The sequence below is a fragment of the Plectropomus leopardus genome, chromosome 23, assembly GCF_008729295.1.
Source record: "Plectropomus leopardus isolate mb chromosome 23, YSFRI_Pleo_2.0, whole genome shotgun sequence".
Taxonomy (NCBI): domain Eukaryota; kingdom Metazoa; phylum Chordata; class Actinopteri; order Perciformes; family Serranidae; genus Plectropomus; species Plectropomus leopardus.
This window is the reverse complement of record NC_056485.1, coordinates 20919452-20940396: the sequence shown is the minus strand read 5'-3', so window position 1 is coordinate 20940396 and position 20945 is coordinate 20919452. Positions and strand designations below refer to the sequence as shown.

At 39.3% G+C, this 20945-nt stretch overlaps 1 protein-coding gene and 1 long non-coding RNA gene across 3 annotated transcripts; one reads left to right on the top strand and one right to left on the bottom strand.

Annotated features, from left to right (window-relative positions):
* Positions 1–280: 280 nt before the first annotated feature.
* Positions 281–3326, bottom strand: LOC121962498 (low affinity immunoglobulin gamma Fc region receptor II-b-like). Its single transcript, XM_042512757.1, has 5 exons — positions 3284–3326; positions 2775–3038; positions 2083–2328; positions 1528–1683; positions 281–312 (listed from the first exon to the last, which is right to left on the bottom strand). Exons 1-5 carry the CDS (start codon positions 3324–3326, stop codon positions 281–283), a joined length of 741 nt encoding a protein of 246 aa, XP_042368691.1.
* A 10145-nt stretch (positions 3327–13471) lies between these two features.
* Positions 13472–16237, top strand: LOC121962135. 2 transcript variants are annotated; one of them, XR_006107112.1, is made up of 5 exons: positions 13472–13529; positions 14404–14478; positions 14893–14969; positions 15209–15316; positions 15519–16237. It is a non-coding gene; the product is annotated as an uncharacterized LOC121962135 (long non-coding RNA). The 2 variants fall into 2 exon arrangements; XR_006107111.1 differs by having other exon boundaries at positions 14890–14969.
* Positions 16238–20945: the final 4708 nt, after the last annotated feature.

Sequence of the window (20945 nt, the reverse complement as noted above, 5' to 3'; positions counted from 1 at the left end):
TTCGGGGAGCATTTGGAGTCTGAGCTACGTTCAGAGCAGAGTGAACAGGTCGAAGTGAGGGTTTATTTTCATCTGAGAGAGACAAACATCAGTGAGTCACTGAGCCTGATATTAAAATATTAAAACTGTCAGGCTGAAGGGGTCGGAGCTGCTCACCGTCTCCACTCGGTGGTTTTCTGCTGTGGTTTGACCCAAGGCTCAAATTATCAGCAGCGTCTAATACAAAAACGTGTAACACGTTAAGAGGATGTAAAAATAATCCACACATCAGCCCTGCGGTTCAACACATCTCAACCAGCAGCTCAACTGACACTTTCAGAGACAAAAACACAAGAACGCTTATTTACATTTTCTCAGTGGTTAACCTTATAAAAGATATTAATGTTTATCTCTCAAAGGACGGGGGTACATCTTCTTAATAATGAAGACCTAAGTTATCCAGTACACTCTTTTTGTTTTCCCCCCACGAATTATGTTTGTTTGTTTTTTTTAATTTATTTAAGGTAAATAAAGTGAAGTAAACCTTTGTCCTCTCTTGGTTTTGTGAAGACGACTGTATACGTCACATTGTCTGAGTCGTCCTCACTGTCCTCCCCACAGGCTGGCTGAAAACACACATAAGCATGATATTTACACTATATTTATATATATATATATATATATATATATATATATATATATATATATATATATATATATATATATATATATATATATATATTTTTTTTTTTTTTTTTTTTTTTTTTTTTTTAATAAAAAAGGCAACATATTTTCAAAAAAGTCAGTTTAAAAAAATGCAATATTTTGAAGTTGAAACAATGAAATTCAAGTGACACAAAGCAATGTATTTTGAAGTAATATAACAAATTCCAATAATGACGCTGCTCTCACCCTTTTTGATTTTCCTCACCTGAGCTTGTTGTTGCTGTTGGTTTCTTGGAAACTGATGGATAGAAACACAAAAAGACTGGCATCAACAGAGATACAGAAAAAGAAAATAAAACCACTAAAAGTTTGACTAAAAAAACAAAAAAATATAGAATATTCTTTAACAACATGTATACTTCCATGAGCTTTAGACAAAATACTATTCACAATTACAAATTATACCAATAAGTACAACGTTATCTGTGTGAAAGCAAATACAAAAGAAAATGGACAATATCACAGTTTTCTTGGTTAGTAAACATCTATGAGCTTTTCCCCATCATCAGATTATTAGCCAAAATACAAAAATGATACCTGCAGAGAGTGAATTGGAGCCCAGAAGTGTGTAAAACTGTCTGGGAGATTTTAATTAGACAGCTCAGCTATTTTTCTGCTTGTATGACTGTGATGCTCCTTTTATCAGATTCAAGTATAGAAATGATTGGACCAAAACCAAGTGTGAGGTTTTTTATATTTTTTTTATTTTTTATTTTATATTTTGTTTTATTATTTTAATTATAGTTACTTTATATCATGTATTTTATTCTTAATTTGATCTTATTTACATACAATATATTAGAGGAAGTAACTTTTCTTTACCTCTGTGTTTCCTTATATTAAGGAGCCCCACCAGCAGCAGAGCCGTGATTAAAATGGTGACAGCGATCCACAGCAGGATGGAGACATGACGGCCGTTGGAGTCGCCAGAGTGGGGGTCTTCATGAGGTTTTTGAGGGGTGACAGAAACGGTACGTGCTGCAACATTACAAATGACACTATGCATCAAAATTTATTTTTCCATAGAAATGCAAAACATAAATATTAACCCTTTAAAAAGTGAAAAAATATGGCTTAATTTCTTTAAAAAACATGAGTAGAAGGCAATAAGCAGCAAATGAGAACATTTTTTTAGGTATTATTGAAAGTGATCACACAAATTTGCTCACAGTTCAAAGGTTTGAATACTTGTGAAAAACAAACAAAATTTAGGCAAAGAAAAGCATCGCAAATGCAACAGCAAACTGTCACGAGATTATTAAAACAGCAGATGGTAGCAGTTTTCAGGATACTGGCAGACACATATTTTTATAAAATATAATTGTTATTGTCAAATAACTGGATTTTTGGATGTTTTCTGACACTGTTGTGTCTCACCTCTGACAGCCAGCCGGCTCTCCGTTGACTCTCCAACACCTGAGATGTTGCACTTGTAGAGTCCTTCATGAGATTTGGAAACACTGTGGATGGTCATCTCTCCCGAAGGAAAGCTCTTCACAAGATGGCCATTTTTATAGAAAACGGCCAAGGTGTTGGTGGAAGTCGCCTTACTTCTGCAGCGCAGCGTCACAGCTTTTCCGTCGCTCACAGGGAGGACCGGACTCTCCAGGATCACTGAACCAGCTGGACGACATGTAACATGAAATGTAAGCCACATACTTCAGTTACAAACCTGGACTTACAATAGAAAATGAATCAAAAATCAATTAAGCAATATTTTTACACTGTGACAGATAGGTCAACCTTCTGATACAACAACTAAATCTGGCTCCAGAATTAATCATTAATGATATTTTACAGGTTGAGTATGCTTCAAGCAGAGTGTAAGGGCCTCTCAGACTCACAAAATAAGAGCCCATATCTACACCAATATCTGCACCATATTAAGCAGTAATTTTATGTTTAAAGACATCATAGAAGAGGACAAAACAGACTGTTTCAATTTTCTTTTTATGTTTTCCATTATTCTGCAAAACTATACAGGGGAAAAAAATGCAAATTAGTTTAAAAAGTCCAAATCAGAATATTTTGAACTTGATGTACAGACTTAAAAATGACCATAAACGTACCGGTTACAGTGACATAGACACTGTTGCTTTTGTCTCCTTGTTCAGTCTCACACCAGTACTGTCCACTGTCTGCTGGATAGACTCTCCTAATGGTGCAGGAGGACCCTGTCGACGTCCTCTGAATCTGACATCCTGGATCAATTTCCGTATTATTTCTGATTACTCTCAATTTAGTCAAGCCATCGGGCTCCACGCAGTGAAAAGCCACTGAGTCAAATTTAAAGTGTTGCAGTCTGTCTGGAGTGATGCGGAGAAACGTTGCATCTGAAAGCAGAAATTAAACTTAGTGTCCCAAAAGAAACTTGTCTAAAAACTTTCTGCAAGCTGTATTCAAATGTTTGCTTGCGATATTGATTAACTGAACTGAACCTTTCAGAAAATATAACATCAAACAAAAGTGTAGGAACATTAAATTACATTAAAGAGACAAGTCTGGTTTAAGAGTACTTTAGATGGAGTGAATAATGCAAATATTAGAGCATATTTAAGACTTTTGATTTGTTACTCACCACTTTTCTCAGTATAACTGTTCAGCAGCGTGAATTTGAGCATCACTGGAGAAACATGAATGCAAAGTTGAATTTAAGACAAAGATGGTTTGATGTACAGGATGTTTAAACTAAAGAAATAAAATAATAAAACTTGTTCAGTACTCACACAGTGGGAAGCAGAGCGCTGTGAGGCCTCCATGGCGTCTCGCTGCAGACTGACTTGAGTATCGACAAAAATACTGCTGTGAAGGCGAGAGCTTCCTCTTCCTGTTTAGTTTGTTCTTCAACAAAACCTTCCTTTGTCTTGTCTTTATATTTAAATATTTTTTAGGCGCTTTTTGCTTTTTATTCAATAAAAACAGATATAGTATGAAACGCAGAGAGAGACGGGGGGATGACATGCAGCAAAGGGCTGGGGTTAAAATCAGATCTGCAGCCTGCAGCAAGGACACAGCGTTTGTACATGGGCTGTCCACTCTACCAGGTGACCAACCAGGTGAGCGCTAATGGTGAGCTTTGGGCAGCCCATGCTCAGCATACTTGAATTACTTGCATGACTCTTGCACTTTTCGTTGTTGTCCCCTCTTGGTTGAATGCTCTGTAAATTGCTTTTGATTACAGCATCAATAACTCTAACACTTAGCATCTGCTTGTCCTGTAATAATAATTTATCCTATATGCTGTTCTTCAACATGAGAACATCATCACTATCATAAGACTTGCTGTATACATTGTATATAATATGCTTTCATATCCATCAATCTCACGTAAATGATGTGTAAAGCAACCTGTTACATCAAATCATCGCATACTTACTCCAGCCGTCTTTACATTCTGCTTCATTGCACTATTGTATAACTGTGTCCAAGTTCACTGTGTTGTGTTTTTTCTTAATATAGATACCATTTAATATACATTTTTAAAAGTGCATAGTAGTCAAAATCTTTTCATTTATCTGTTCAACTTTGTCTTCTCTGTGCTGTACAATGAGATAAACAAAAGCCATATTACTTTAATAATAATAATAATAATAATAATAATAATAATAATTGTTACTATTACTATCGTTATAGCACTTTTCTAAACCAGAGTTACAAAGTGCTTTAAAATTCTATACAATATAAGAAAACAGGGTATAACATAATTTGTAGAAAATGCATATACATACACACATACATACATATAAACACAGGCATACAGTACATACATTCATACACACATATGTGTTATCTGTAAAATCACAATTACAAGACCCACCATGCTTTTCACTAGCAAGGACCACACCTCAATCGGAATTAATTTTAACAATTTACTGACGTGAATGTAGATTTGGTATAAACATTGATGTTGAATTATTGAGTGCGGTGTGGGGAAGCTTCGGTGGGAATCCGCCGTGGCTCCCGGGCACGACAGACCCCCAAAAGCGTGCATTATAGAGAGAGAGGAAAAAGCCGGTTTGAGATCTCTTAGGTCGGAACGGACGTAACGGCGATAAGCTTGGAGGACCATCTGCCCATGATCTGAATAAAGTGTTCCTGTATACCGCTGCGGGAAGCTGAGGTGGCAGCTCCGATTCTGAAAGAATGTCTGGAGTAATTCATGGGAGAGATGCCTGACAATGACGGGACCTGACGGAAGTGTTGGTGGAACCAGAAGCCGGTAACCACCTGGCCGGATTCAGATGCAAACAGAGGGTCATCTTGGGATTTGCTTTGTGATTTCCGAAAATGTAAGTAGTTGGAGAGTATAAGGAAGGGGTTTAGAACTGATTGAATGTTAAAGTAGAAGACGGGAGTGGGTTGGCTAGATTAGTTGGTTTTGGTTCTTTTTAAGAATAACTATGGTGTCGTTAGAGAAAAAAGGTCCGAGAGGCAGGCGTGCCGACATGGATCATATCGAAGGGTCTAAGCAGTGAATTCTGAGCATCTGAGGAAACGGAAGAAGGCGAGAATGAACATTGCCTCTAGAGTTTGGTTGACGTGAGGTATGCTATATCTGGAGCGGATGGTGTGGATACAGCGTGACAGCAGATCCGTGGTTAATGGGAGTCTACGAGGATTTTGGGCTGGTTCTTAGCGTGAGAGGCCTCACAGCAGTGAGGTGATCTGGGGGATGACCATGAGCTGGCCATGACTACCGGTTAGGAGTTTAGAGATGAACGAAATGCCGCTGAGGTAGACTTTGATTGTCTGGGTTTTAATTTCCCAGGACAGAATGGCCGTGGGTGATGAAGCAGGTTAAGGTGATGAGATCAAACGAAGAAAAGTGATGTTATGCATGTCGTGAAAGTTGCAGGGGACAGGCTATTGATGATGGTGTTCTGAGATTCCAGATCAGGGGCATGAAAGCTGGGTTTAGATGTTGAAAGGCAAGGTCGAATATGGAGGAACCGGAGTCGGGTGTGAGTCTACATGAGGAGCCAATCTTCTGAACTTCTTTATGATGTCAAACTACTGCGAGATTGTCTGAGTAGATGAGGACAGATAGGCGACTCCATTCACGGCCCCATAACGTGGTGGTGACGATGATGGGGTAGATCTCAAAGAGAGCAGATAAAGTGACCTGGCAGTCTCCTTCCAACTCTTGGGGCCATTTGCCTTACGAACCATCTTCCATCGTTAAAAACCCCCAAAACCGGCAGACGGAGCCACGTCATCAAAAAGGTTGATGTCCTGAGGATGAGACAGGTGATCGTCACAAAAGAAGGAGAGGTCATGAGCGACGGGACGGAAGAAGCACAGGCAACAGGTGAGAAAGGAAAGCCCTCCCCTGAGGAACAATGCGGATGCAGGCTTTGAGGGTAGGCATTAGAGGGCACTGGCAGCCCGGTGCCAAAGCCCCAAGGAGAGTGAACAGGTGCAGTAGCCGATGTCGTACATCTGGGGGCCCCGACATCTCGGTGCCAGATGCCCCAACGGGAGCGAACTGTCGAAGTCACTGTGGACGTACAACTGGGGGCAGCGGCATGCTAGTGCCAGAAGCCCCAGCGAGAGCGAAGTGGTGCGGTTGCCGAGCGTGTACGGCCGGGGCAATGGCATCCCAACGCCAGTCTCCCCAGCAAAAGCGAACTGCTGCAGGCGTCGATGTAAGCTGTAGAAGGCACTGGCTGCCCGGTACCAGACGCCCCAAGAAGAGAGAACCGGCTTTTGTAAGTGGTACGATTGTCGAGCATACACGGCCGAGGGCGCCAATACCCCGGTGCCAGAAATTCCATCAAGAAACAAATGCTGCAGTTGCTGAGGTTGAGCAGTAGAGGGCACCGGCAGCCTGGTGCCAGGTGCCCCAAGGGGACAGAGCTGCTGTGGATGGCCAGGAAGAGCAGGAAGTGGCGCTGGCATCCCGGTGCCAGGCGGTCCAACATGAGCGGGCTGCTCAAATTGAGGAGGGAGAACAGTCAAGGGTGCAGGTGTGACCTCTGCGTGGTGTGTCCTCTTTTGAATAAATGTCACGGAGCTGATCTGGGTTGTCACAGTTCAGGTTTATTTTCTTTCTCTGCAGTCTGCAGTCAAAACATGGACACAGAGCAAATCACCGTCAACGTGGACACAGCACATGCGCTCTCTGGAAAGACAGCTAACGTACCGTTTCAGCTAGCAATGCGCAGGGATAATAATTCTTCCTTTACCGACAATAAAACCCCGAAAACCCACAGCCAACTCAATAAAAACATAGCGAAATTAACCTTAAACAATTAATAACAAACAAAATACAGCCAGTTAAGGTTTTCAGTGCTTTTTAAAGGTCAGTTAATATCATTTTGTCCACAGACATTCACAAACACGTTACCTCTACGGAGTTCCTCCATTGTTCTGGGAATTACCCATAATCCTTCGCTAACTAAGACTGCAGGTACCGATAAAAACAGCAGATGGCGCTGTCGTCCCATTTAGCAGGATTTAACCAATTATTTTATCCTGAACCTTTTTAACTATGTTACACAGGCAACACAGCATCGAGAATCCCAGGTCAGGTGAGCTGGCGGGAGAGGGAGGGCGCCACGACACATCACGCCTCAGGCAAACCTGACCTCCGCAAAGTGAGACCGAGGTGAAGCGACTTTTTTTTGTTTTTCTTTGTTTTTTGGGAGTTTTTCCTTGGGTGATGTGAGGGTCTGAGGGCAGAGGGATGTCGTAAACTGTACAGCCCACTGAGGCGAACCATGTTTTGTGACAATGGGCTCAACGAATAAAACTGACTTGACTTGACTCTCGTCCGAGGCAGCATGTCCCCGCTTCCTATTCAGCACAGGCCGCGGAAGTGGTTGAAGACCAACCGGCCCTTTAACTGAGGTGTTGACGTCATGGCGCACGACCGGAGCCGCCGCAATGACGTCATCCGGGAAGAGCGCCGATGTTGACAGAGCGGCACTCAGGTGTCACGATGTCGAAAAGCTTGTTGTCAGTTGTGCGAAACGGTATTCCCCGGTCTGCAAAGGCGGCCGGCAAACGGGAGACCTCGCCGGAGCGTGGTGACGCCGCGCTCCAGCGCACATCGCTCGACGGCGAGCCGCCGAGCCGGCAGAGTCGAGACAACGGCGGGAGGCCGCCACCGTCCTCCGCGGCGACGGAGTAGGAGAACCGCGGCGGCGCAGGGCTGCACGGGGGCGACCGCGTCCTCTTCTTTCCGCTGAGGGTGGCGGACCAGGAGACGCAGAGCCGTACATGGATGGTGAGCAGAGAGGAGCCAGGTGGAACATGGACCATGGAGGGAACCGAGGGGCCGGCGGCCGGTTGCACTGCCGAAGTCGGCGTCTCCGGCACGGACGCGACAGAGAAGTTGTCGGCGTCGGACCCTGAGGACGCCTGCACGGCCAGATGGAGACGCTGAGGGCCATCGTCACGACTTCGACCGAACAGGTCGTCATCCGACGGGGACAGAGAGACAGGATCCATAATAGGGGCGAGTGAGCGAACCGCAGCCGACCGAGAGCGAAACGGTACGTGGTGTGTGTGTCGTACGCGCTCGTGCAGAATAACGAGAACGAAAGGGGGAGATCGGGTTAGGAGGATATTTAAGCCGGAAGAGGCGCGGTAGAGGCGCGGTGAGGTGCGGTAGAGGCGTGGTCCTGCTCCTGAAACTCTGCTATATAGCTTCACATGAACATGTTGGTAAGGGTAATAAATGAATCAGGTAAACCAGAATGGCAGGGACCTGTCCTGTTAGTCCTGTTCTGCTTCCTGCAGTGAAATAGCAGATCTCACAACTACTGCTTCACTTTTCCTACATTACCATATGAACAGAGAAATATTTTTATTGATCCTGATGGTTTTGATTGCAGCTGTAATATTTTCTGCCAGCAATCAGTTAACTGGCAACCAGCTCAAAGGTTCACATAGATAGTCCAAGAGAAACTGTATCACCAGACTGTTAAGCTTAACTTACTTAAGTTTAATTTATTTATTGTTAGCTGTAGCCTTAAATTTAACCCATAGTCATTTAAAATCTGACATTTAAATTTCTATGCACACAGTTCATTAAAGTGAACTATTAAGTCTTTTTTTCCTGCAAAACCTGAACACTTTCTTTATAATTTGGTTTTGTTAATGATTTGTTGCTTAAAACATGTTACAATTCTTAATGGCTGTGCTCAAATACATGACCTGTTATAATCTAAATTCAAACTAAATATAATGCAGCACTCAGCTGAGTGACTTAAGGTCAACAGCCTGTAAATGATTTACAGACTTTGGCTGTGCAGTCTTAGGATCTGGTGCTCAGTGTAGCAGGTACGTCGTCTTCTTCTGAATTTATTTTTTACTTTTTTACATGTTAGAACTGACTTCTATAAACTTCTAAAAACAGTATCACATATCCAAGAATAAAAGTAGGTCTGCATTTTGAATTTTGGGCTCTGTGGTAATACTCAAGAGGTATGAAGTCTATTTTTTAAATCTGTGCAAAAAGTTCAAATCACCAATGAAAGGTATTTTCAAATGTTGAGAAACTGTTATATAGTTATTCAAGTTCAATCGGCCTTTAATTTTACGTTTATTTGTTTTAACTTATTTGAATGGAAGCTTGTCAGTTTGAACCCGTGTATTTTATCATTGTAATAGGAGTCATTGGACTTTGTATCATAAAAACAACTTTGATAAGTTTAAACACTTTAACAAGTTTGTGAGGACATCTTTAAAAATCCATCAAGTCTTTGCAATGTTAGCAACAAAATTTAAAATATAACTCATTTTAATTTGCACCATGAAAAGATTTTAAATATGAACTCTGTTGCCAAAAGTGAAAGGTGCATTAATCAGACATGTTGCAGTTTTGACATCACATCAGCAGTAATGAAGCACACTGCCAGTCAAGCTGTTTACACAGGTGAAGTGACAAACAATATAAAGTTTAAGTGAGATAAACCACAAAACTTTTCCAGAAATTACTTTATTTTGACTGCACTGGCTAAACACAGTTTTCAATACATTTTTTTCCATATAATGTATCACTAGTCTATTTATTTTCAGATCTTTAAGATGTGTCCCCAGATGAATGGACTGTCCCTCCAGTCTTCGCTCAGAGTCCTCAGTATTTTGGTTTTCCATCTCCTGACACACTCCTGTAGAGGTAACTCACACAAATAAAGTCTAATGGTCACAGTGAGACAAAACTGTAAACCATATAAATAGCTTATATGTCTGTTTAGGCACATTTCACAAGTAGTTATATCTTTAATTCCTGAATGAATTTGGTTTGCGTTCTTTTGAAAATATGGGAAAAATGAATGAGGAACTTGCCACGAAATGTCCTGCAAAAATATAAATTAGTTTTCAACTGAGAAAAAATATTTTTTAAAAAAATTTGGGGAAAAAAAATGTCTTGGGGTAAAAAGAAAACAAGCTAGTGAAAAACTATAGTGATAATAATCAAATATTTAAAATTATGTTGCAAATTATTATTTTTAAGCATTATTCCCCAGGTAATTTTTGTATTTATTTGATTTTTTTGAAAATAATTTTCAGGTACCTTTCTTGTTACTTCTAACCAATTTTTCTTTCTTTGCTAATTTTTGGGTATTATTTCTTATTTTGTTGCTCATTGTCTGCTTTCTGTGTCTTTTTTTTTGCAGGTCAGTTTGTGCTTATTGGTCCGTCTCAGCCAATAGTGGTGGTGAGAGTTGGTGATGACATCATTTTACCATGTCACCTGGAACCTGCGGCGGACGTTGCAGCCATGACGTTGGAGTGGACGAGACCTGACCTGGACCCTGAGTTTGTTTTTGTGTGGCGTGCCGGTCAGGACTTCGTTCATGCTAAACATCCATCGTACCAAGGACGGACGTCAGTGTTCACTGATGAACTGAAGAGAGGAAACATTTCACTGAAGCTCTCCAAAGTGAAACCTTCTGACGCTGGAAAATACCAATGCTACATTCCTGACAGGGGAAAAATACTGTTTTGGTGAGCTTGTTGTTGGTGAGTGGACTCACATGGCCGGATCCATGAAGAATGGATTGTATCGCACTATGATTTGTGCAGCACTGCAGTCTGCCCCGTTTTAGCACCATGTCCACAAAAGAATTTGAACTAATTATATACTGGCAGTAATAAGCTCTCAAAGTTTGGCAGCTGGGCTCAATTTCTTCAACACAGATCAGGTCACAATGAAAACTGCAGAGTACAACATTTTCCAGAAAGCATCAGTTTTGTTAATTGCCCACAGCTGGCTGTGAGTTGCAGCCCGTTCAAGCATCTCGCAGCCGCTGACAATAAATATGCATCTCCAAAATTAGACATAGGCCGCGTGCTTTAATGCTGTGCTGTGAATGCCTCATTAACACCCGGACCATCACCAGTTTTCTTGTGCTGCACTCTCAAACGCCTTTTACAAGAATTAAAACCTAAAACCTAATTAATATAAATTATTAGAAAGCCCTTATGGATGCATCCTGAGCTTTATCACAACTGTTTCATTTCAAAATCTGATAAAAGATTTTGATTTGTCTTGATTCCCCCCTCTGACTCTAGATTCAACTGATAGTATCATTCAGAATCAATTCAAAATCACTCAAATATCATGAACTTTGAAGTACCTATCAGTACACGAGTCTCAATGGCATTACAAAAATTGCACTGCCAATTACTGTCCCTTCATGAAAACTACAGTGTTTTTTGTTATTTTTGGCAGATTTGTGTACACGAGAGGCCATTCTCAGACTGTTATCATATGAATGCAGTTTTTTTTTAAATGCAAATAAAAGACATTTCTTAGCTGGGCTGTTCCCATCTTAACATGGCCTTTAGTGTTTCTTTCTGCTCATCATCAGATGCCGTCTCCTCACCGGTCATCAGTTTATCGGGGATCGACAGAGATAAGGGAGGACTGGTTCTGCAGTGTGAGTCTGCAGGCTGGTATCCAGAGCCTGAGGTGTTGTGGCTGGACGTTGAGGGACACGTCCTCTCTGCTGGACCTACAGAGACAGTCAGAGGTCCTGATGACCTCTATACTGTCAGCAGCAGAGTGACTGTGGACAAGAGACACAGCAACAGCTTCACCTGCAGAGTCCAACAGAACCACATCAACCAGACCAGAGAGACACACGTCCACATCTCGGGTAAATTAATATTTTTTGTGATGTTCTCACTGTTTTACTTGTCAATTGAAAAATTGAAGTTTTCAAAAAAATGTAATGCCATCCCTTTTTTTCATTTCAGATGATTTCTTTGTGGTCCAGTCCAGTTCTTCTGTTCCCGTTATTACTGGTCTGGCTGTTAGTCTGGCTGTTTGCATCCTGCTTATTTTTGCAGTTCTCTTCTTTGTGTGGAAACAAAAACAAAACCATTTTAGTAAGTCATAAGTTAATTGAAAGGCTTCTAAAATGTGAAATTATTATATATAAGTGTGCACATTTAATATCAAGATATCATGTGATTGAATTATCAGTACTTATTTTACACTAAGAGTTTTCATGTGAAGGGATGTTATTAAATGCATATACATTTCATACATACTTTAAAATCTACTGCTTTATATTCACACAGAGACCAAGCGAAGCCACCGGGATGACACTGATAAAAAGGAGAAGAATCACTGTGAAACTAAGAGAGCTGAAGATCGGTGTGTCACCGAGGAAGAAATTAAGCCTTTGAAGGGACACGAGGGAAAGAACAACATACATGTGAGTAAAAACACAACATATTCAGTCAAGGGAGAGAGAGAACAGCAGCAGGGAAAGTAAAGTTTAATCTGAGCAGGACGGAGAGCAATTGAGTGCTCATATACAGTACAACATCTGGGACTTTTAACTCTGCGTGTATCACAGTGTTTTTTTAATGAGGCAAACATTACCAGTTGGTAGTTCTCTGATGCTATCATGGATGAAAAGCTTGAAGAGTGAGTAAATCCTGACTGGTAATATTGCTAAAAAAGTAGCAAGCAAAATTCTGCCTCATGTAAAAACCCTTAACCTGCAGCCCAGGACGGGAGCAGCTGTGACGGACTGGTTTTGGTAAACCAGTGTTCACTGGGAGTAAACCAGCTCACAGAGATGTTACATAGATGTGCAGTGAGACAGAGACACATACAAATACACTGTCTGACACAGGACTCAAGGTCAGCAAATATAAAAAACATGATACGCATAAAGCACACACAACATGACGTAGAAACATACGACAGATGACAATAGTTATTAATCTGTGCATTGGGGTACTTGCACCCATTCACATAAAAGCTCCATGGGAGCCGATCAATAAGCAGCAGCTGGTTTGTATAACAGGTATACGCAGTTTACACAAAATAGCAAACTAGTTTTATTCAAGTGTGATATTGCAAAATTGATGTTGGGGCAATCAAGAAAAATGGGACAGCAGAGGCAAAATTGAGACAGAAGGATGAGGGTGAAAGCAAATGTCAGTGGAGATTAAAATAACAGAATAGAGATGAGACAGAATTGCTAATAAAAACTAATAAGAAAACTGTGGTCTTGAAGAAATTCGAAGAAGTTTATTTTTGACAGTAATCAATGTTTTTATGTTGGGAGGGTTGGTATTTATTAAAGTTTTGTTAAATATTTGAGCGACATTAATGACTGTAATTTCTTATTGTGTTTAGATTTTAAATGTGCAAATTTTTCAATCTTGTCATGTTTCACTGTGCAGTATCTTCCCTAACTTAACCTTATGAAAATCATACACATTTTGTCTGTTTATGTCTCTCTCTCTCTCTGTGTTTAGAAGCATGAAGCTAATCAGAGGAGCAGAGAGGAGAGGACGCTGAGAGGAAAGTCCAGACCCTGGAGGAGGAGCTGAAGACCAAGAAGACCGAGGTTCATCTTCTCTTTTTATAATATATACTGTATATTGATTTCAGTTTGACATTGTATTTTTTGTCATCAACACAATCAAATTCAGAGCAATCTCTGAACCCATCAGCATCAGCCTGATGACTATTTAGCCTCTGAAGACAAGAGCCAGTAATTCGGGGGTTCTGAGGCCAGTGCATATCCGCACAGCACCTAACAGATATCTGGGATAAGACTTGTATCCACAGAGCCAATAAAAAGCTAAATTATTAGACAAAAGCCAATGGGTTCAAAAATTTAATTTCAGCCGGTGCTTTCCGCCTCTTTATCCCTCCACACGGACTATTTACCTGAATGTAATCTAACCCCACACAATCCTAATTGGTCTATACTCCTCAGATGACAGAAACCTGAATGCTGCCAATGCCAAATTCTTGTAGTTTCCTGCAGATTCTGCATATATTTTCAGATATTTGTTTACAGGGGGTATATTTACCGTAGTTTGTGCAGGTAAATCACAAAATCAAGTGATCAAAGGAGCCATGAGAGCAAATCTGAGAAACCAAATAACTGTAAATATCCTCTCTCGACAATATTTACTTTCAGACATTCTCTTCAGTTTGGTTCAATACTCTTGTTTTCTAATTACATGTTGACGTCATCAGCAAAGTCATTTACTGATTATTACTGTTAATATTTATGTGTTCAAAGTCACCAAAGGGGTTAAACATAAACCAAACCACACAGCAAAAGATAATAAAACACCTCCAGCCAATGAAAAACTAGTTTATCTCCAGACCAGGATATTATATTATATTATATTATTATGACCACTAAATAAAGTACTGAATGAATTAGTCTCATTTTCTCTCATTCTCTTCTCTCTTTTCCCTTTCAGCTCAATGATGAAAGGACCAGAAGGGAGAACGCTGAAAAAGATGTTGCGAGCCTAAAGAAACAGCTGGAGACTCAGGTTCTTTATTCATTTATTTTAATTAAAAGCAATAATTCTGAATTTATCCAATTTTCATCTAACTTTCTCGAATCTTCTTTACATGTGATATTTGTCTGAGACCAAGGGAAATAACTGTTTCTGACTCTGAACAGACCACAAAGTGCTACACACACACACACACACACACACACACACACACACACACACACACACACACACACACACACACACACACACACACACACACACACACACACACACACACACTGGATTAGTCTTGAATGATGTGTGTTTTTTCTCCCTCTCAGCCAGACATAATATAAGTACATCTGTCCCAGAGCAGCAAAACGGCTGCTCGATCAGTCAAAACTTGTAGGAGCCTTTTACTGTATTTATTTTGTATTATTTTATTTTTTTTGAAATTCACAGCAGGGCTCGATCACAGAATTTGCCTTTGAAGTCGACCCATTAGGCAGATTTTTATCCGTCTGCAAAACACATCCAATAAGGTAAAGGTGTTTGTGTGGATCAACATTGTATGAGTTGTCTTTTAGTGTGAACAGTATTTACAGCAGTACTTTAACCAGGCATTTCTAGGGATAGTCCAAACCAAGCTGATGAACTGCTGTTTAACCCAGAATCCTTTTCACTTGTCTTCATATCATTTAGAAACACACATAAACTCCACCATGTCACTCTCTCTTTCTCTGATCTTTCTTTCCTCTTTTAACCATTTAATTTCCTGCAGGACCAACTACTAGAAGACTGGGAATTATGTGTAAAGATCAACAACGCAAAACACATCGGATATAGTTTTGAGCACTCATTCAAACTCAGGCCTGGAAAAACTGTCACTGTGAGTCTCTGCGTTTTTCAGTCTGTGCTGCTGCATTTTTACTGACTTTCTCTCTCTCTCTTGTTGTTTAAGTTCCATTTGAATAAAAAATAAATGAAAAATAAAAATAAATAAATGAATAAATAAATAAATAAATAAAATATTTTGTTATTTAATAATTTAATGACTGTGCTTGTAAGTCTGTAACCTTTGTATTTTGCAGATGTGGGTTGGTAATTGTGGTCCACATTATCCTCCCTCTGACCTGCAGTGGTTGGACCTGACGTCTTGGCGCATTGGAGACAAACTGGAGGTCACTCTTTTCAGCCTCACAGAGATCCGACATCAAGATATTTTCACGTTCAGTTAATTAATGACCTCCTTTTTCTTGCTGTCAAACTTTATTTTTCTTTAGCTCCTCTTACTTTTTAGCTCCTTTTATCACCAACAGCAAAGAAACATGAAGGAACGACAAGAACCAGAGCTTCCTGTGAAACCACACGTTTAATTTTGCTCAGGAAATATGAAATAACATCACTTTGTGAGGTGGTACATTCAACAAGTATTTTGAAACGTGGTACATATTTGCGTTTGTTTTATTGCTACTTTTTATACATTTTACAGAAGAAAAACAACAAAATGACAAAAGATAAAATTCATTCAAATGAAATCAAAGTATTAGCTGATGTAACTCTTTTACATCTTTATTTGGTTGTTTACATGATGATGTCATATTTATAGTAGATCTTCACCGATCTTTGTTATTCTTTATTCTGTGTAGTCTGATTCAATTCATGTTGTCAGTTTAGGATACTCTCCTCATCGCTCCTGTAAAACTGAAAAAAAGACACCAAGTTGGTTGATTTCAACCACGTGGAAGTATTTTCAAATGTCTGATACTGATGTATGTTGTTGACAACATTTACTTTAAAAAATATCAACCTCCCATTATCTTTTATTTCTGTTATGTGAGAAACAGCTTAGCAATATATAAATACACATTTTTTTTATTTACAGAGTGATATTTATTCTTTTTTATGCTTTACAAAATCAAATCAAAATAACTCACTTAGTGAACTGAAACCACACTTTTTTTTTGTTTACACATTTTCTGTTCAAATCAACAGATAATAGATAATAAGATAATTCTGTGTGTTTTCCAAAATCCCTAAAAACAACAATAAAAACAACTGAAGCTGCTGCACAGGAATAGGTCAGTCCTAAATACTGTCCTACACAAACCCTCTAAACCAGTGTTTTAATTTGTCAAAAATTGAGCCTTCAGTACATCAAAATGTTAACTGTTGACTGTAACAGTGCTGTAAATACAGGTATACTTGCAAATTCTTGCTAAATAAATCTATAAGTTTTTATTTAAAAAAAAACAATTTAGCTGTCATTGCATATTAAAACATCAGTTTTTCTCTTATGGAGCAAATCAATCTTTGTAACAAATGATCGACACCTCGATACTGTCAGGATGAAGTCTGTAAATTCTCAGAGTTTAGTCTTGAGTGAATTTTCAGTGGCAATTTGAAATCTGCCTTTCAATGCACAGACAGCTGATGTCCTGCCCCCTGGTGGTCGTCTTAGTCAGCGTGTGAAGTGTCGTCAGATATGTCTGCTGCTTGCTGGTTAAAATAGCCCGGCCTGGACCCACTGCTGCGCAAAAGCTATAATATTTTATTTTGTCTAATTCACTGTTAAGTTAAAAAAAAAAAAAAAACAACAAGCACACATAAGGACCACAACTAACAAGTGTAATGAGACTACAGAAGGACATCACACCAAACCGTACCAAAACAAACACGGCTTTACAGCACTGTGGTGGCAGTTACATGACCGTAGTGTAGTTTGTTATAGCCTAGCAACAGCTTTTTATTACTGGTGATTACATTCAAAAAGTCCTGAAAGTGGTGCTCATTTATGACGATTATCTTACTGAACACGACATGCAAGTATCATTCACGTTTTTTTTCCAAATCCAATAGAAAAATCCCATGGGCGAGAACACTACATGAGACATATGAGATATGAAATATTGTAAAGGCTATAAACATTTTTCACTTCACATACAGATAAAGAAGGTCCATGATGAATAACTGCAGCTGTCAGATTTTATAGTAGTGTTGAGTTGCCTGGCAACAGGCTCAAAGTTCATCTGTATAATGGTAATAAAAAATAGGTCTAATGCAGCCTGCAGTTGATAAAAAGGGTTTAGTACATCATTTACAGACTTGAGTCATACAGTCCAGTAGATCGACGCACCATGTTGCAGGTACGTAGTCTTCTAAATTTATTTTTGGCTATTTTACAAGTTTCAACTAACTTCTAATTCATGACACAGAATCACTTTAACAACAGTTAAAGAGGGTCTGCAGTCAAAAGGTGTAGGAACTGTCCTAATACTTTTTAACAGCGCCTACAACAAAATGAAAAACTTATAATCGATAACTCACCTTCTGCATGCCAAAGTCAAAGTTTTATGGTGTACTTATCAACATACTTTATTCCTTCCTTGTAACTTTCATTAGTATATTTTTTGTGTTTGATATTGTTTGTTTGGGGCTTGCTGTAACTTTTTCTGCTGCTGTTTTGGCTGGAGACTCTTGAAAAAGATATTTCTAATATCAAGCTTTTATTTTTTTTTTTTTTGCTAAATAAAAATAAAAATAGTCAAGTTCATTTTCAAACCAGTGTAAAGAGCTAAAATTTTGCAGTTTAAGTTCAAATCTGGAGAAACTGAAAAATAAAAATAACCCTTTTTTCTTTTTTTTCTTTCTTCTTTTCCTGTTTCTTATGGGAGTCACTGGAGTTTATAACAAAGAAGGGGCTAGAATAATACTATACAGTCTGGCAGCATCAAAAACACTTTAATTCAACATATATCATTTTATTTTCAGGATGCTTCCCCAGAGAAATGGACTGTCCCTTCAGTCTCCGCTCAGTGTTTTGGTTTTCTATCTTCTCCTGATGGACCCTTGTAGAGGTAACTCACACACAAATACAGTTTCCATGTCCCAGTGAGCTCTTAAATCAAACATAATTACAAAATTATGTCAAGATGTCGCTCAGTGAAACATTAGTGTTTTGGGGTACTGGCATGACAGTAACAAATAACCTGTGAAACAAATAACATTTTTGGTTTAGTTAGTAAAGCACAAAGGGCAGAGCCTGACAATCAAGGTGTTTAGATTTTTAGTGGCATGCACAATCAAATGTAAAACATTTATACTTCTTGTCAACAGATTTGCTTTGTCATTCTGAAATTACACCTTTCAGCCCATCTTCAGGTGGATGAAGACCGGGAAAGAGTAAACATTTTCATGCTCTAGGTCAACATTAACCAAGAGGATAATCTTTTTCTAAACCATGTGAAAGACAACTGTTAACATGTTGCTTTTGCTGCAACAAGTGAATATATCATTTTTGGGAGATGTTTTTTTTTTTTGGATGTTTACTGATATTCAACATTTCTTATTATAGAGGCTGTATTTTGGAAAAGAAGACCTTTGAGCAAACTGATGATATCAATTTGCTTATTTGCTCAAAATGACTATTCTGATATGCTGATGTTAGTTTTATGCTCAAAAGTTTAGTTTAGCATGTTTGCATGCAAACGATTTAAAATAGCTAATTTAGTACAGTGGAGACTAGTGAGAAAGACATTAGTTCTGCAGGTATTTGGTCATAAACCAAATTAAACCTGGACCTGATAATGGTGCTAAAAACCTATAGCATACTGTAACTGCCTAATGCAGATAATCCTAGCACAGTGTCATGGAACCATATAGAGATCAACAGATTTAACTAGTTGCTACTGCAGGAATAATAAACAGATATTTTTCTTTCCAGGTCAGTCTGTGTTGATTGGTCAACTTCAGCCAATAGTAGCAAAAATTGGTGATGACGTCATTTTACGATGTCACCTGGAACCTGCGGCGGACGTTGCAGCCATGACGTTGGAGTGGACGAGACCTGACCTGGACCCTGAGTTTGTTTTTGTGTGGCGTGCCGGTCAGGACTTCGTTCATGCTAAACATTCATCGTACCAAGGACGGACGTCAGTGTTCACTGATGAACTGAAGAGAGGAAACATTTCGCTGAAGCTGTCCAAGTGAAACCTTCTGACGCTGGAAAATACAGATGCTACGTTCCTGACAGGGAAAAATACTGCTTTGTTGAACTCGTTGTTGGTGAGTGGACAGACACTCAGAGTGTTTACATTGTGCTGATTAGTGCAGTTTTTGCATCTGAAGAATTTTGGTGTGATCAGCAGAGCTTTTAGTAACTGTTGTCGGGAACTGTCCGCCCGTTGACATTATAGTTCAAACACAGTCATCAAACCGGCGTAAATGAGGGTTAAACACTTTATATGAGAACAGCTCAGTTATGGATTTTATGGGAAGAAACATTTTTTCAGTAGTTGGTTAATTTAGTATAATACCGAAAAATGATGCACAATAATAATAAAGGAGTCATATTTTATCGTATTATTAGCTTTACTGTGTTACATTTACCTTTGTGCACCTTTAAAATTAATATTGAGGTGATTATATTGCTGACATGAGTCTTGTTGAATGTTTTTCTTCGCTCATCATCAGATGCCGTCTCCTCACCGGTCATCAGTTTATCGGGGATCGACAGAGATAAGGGAGGACTGGTTCTGCAGTGTGAGTCTGCAGGCTGGTATCCAGAGCCTGAGGTGTCGTGGCTGGACGGTGAGGGACACGTCCTCTCTGCTGGACCTACAGAGACAGTCAGAGGTCCTGATGACCTCTATACTGTCAGCAGCAGAGTGACTGTGGACAAGAGACACAGCAACAGCTTCACCTGCAGAGTCCAACAGAACCACATCAACCAGACCAGAGAGGCACACGTCATTATTTTAGGTAAAACGTATATGTTTTTCTTAATATGTGATGTGGTCCAGTTTTCTATAAAAGTGTTTAAAAGTTGCGTTTTATCATTTCAGATGATTTCTTTGAGGTCCAGTCCAGTACTTCCATCATCACTGTTTGGCTGTTGGTCTGGCTTTTTGCATCCTGCTTAATTTTGCAGCTGCCTTTTTTCTGTTGAAACAGAGACAATTCATAGTCAGTAAGTTAAATTAATCGCAGTGCTTGTGACTGTTTTTAGCAGGAAAAGTCTAATTTTCTAGATTAAACCTCATTTGATGAAAATGTCAGTATTCTACAAGTAATACTGTCGATAAAAATGTGATGTTTTTGTACTTTTATTTAAAATCCATGAAATTATTTTCTTTATATAACTGATTTCATACCTTGCTCTGTGCTTTGATAACCACCTAAAATGTAAGTAAGTGTCTTAATACTTGATGACTTTTGTCTTCTCACAGAGACCAATCGAAGCTGCTCTGATGAAACTAATGAGGAAAAAAAGAAGAAACGATCTGTAACTAATAAAAGTGAAGAGCAGTTTGCCACTGAGGAAGAAATGAAGACTTTAAAGGAAAAAGAGGAAAAGAGCACAAATGTGAGTAAAGAAAGAGGACAGAGGACTATTGAAATTGACGATGGGACAATCAGAGAGTCAATTTAGATATAAAGGGATGAGAATGCAAGCAAATATCAGTGGAGATTATAAATAAAAAACGTGGTGTTGAAATGGCAGGAGAACATGAAATTGG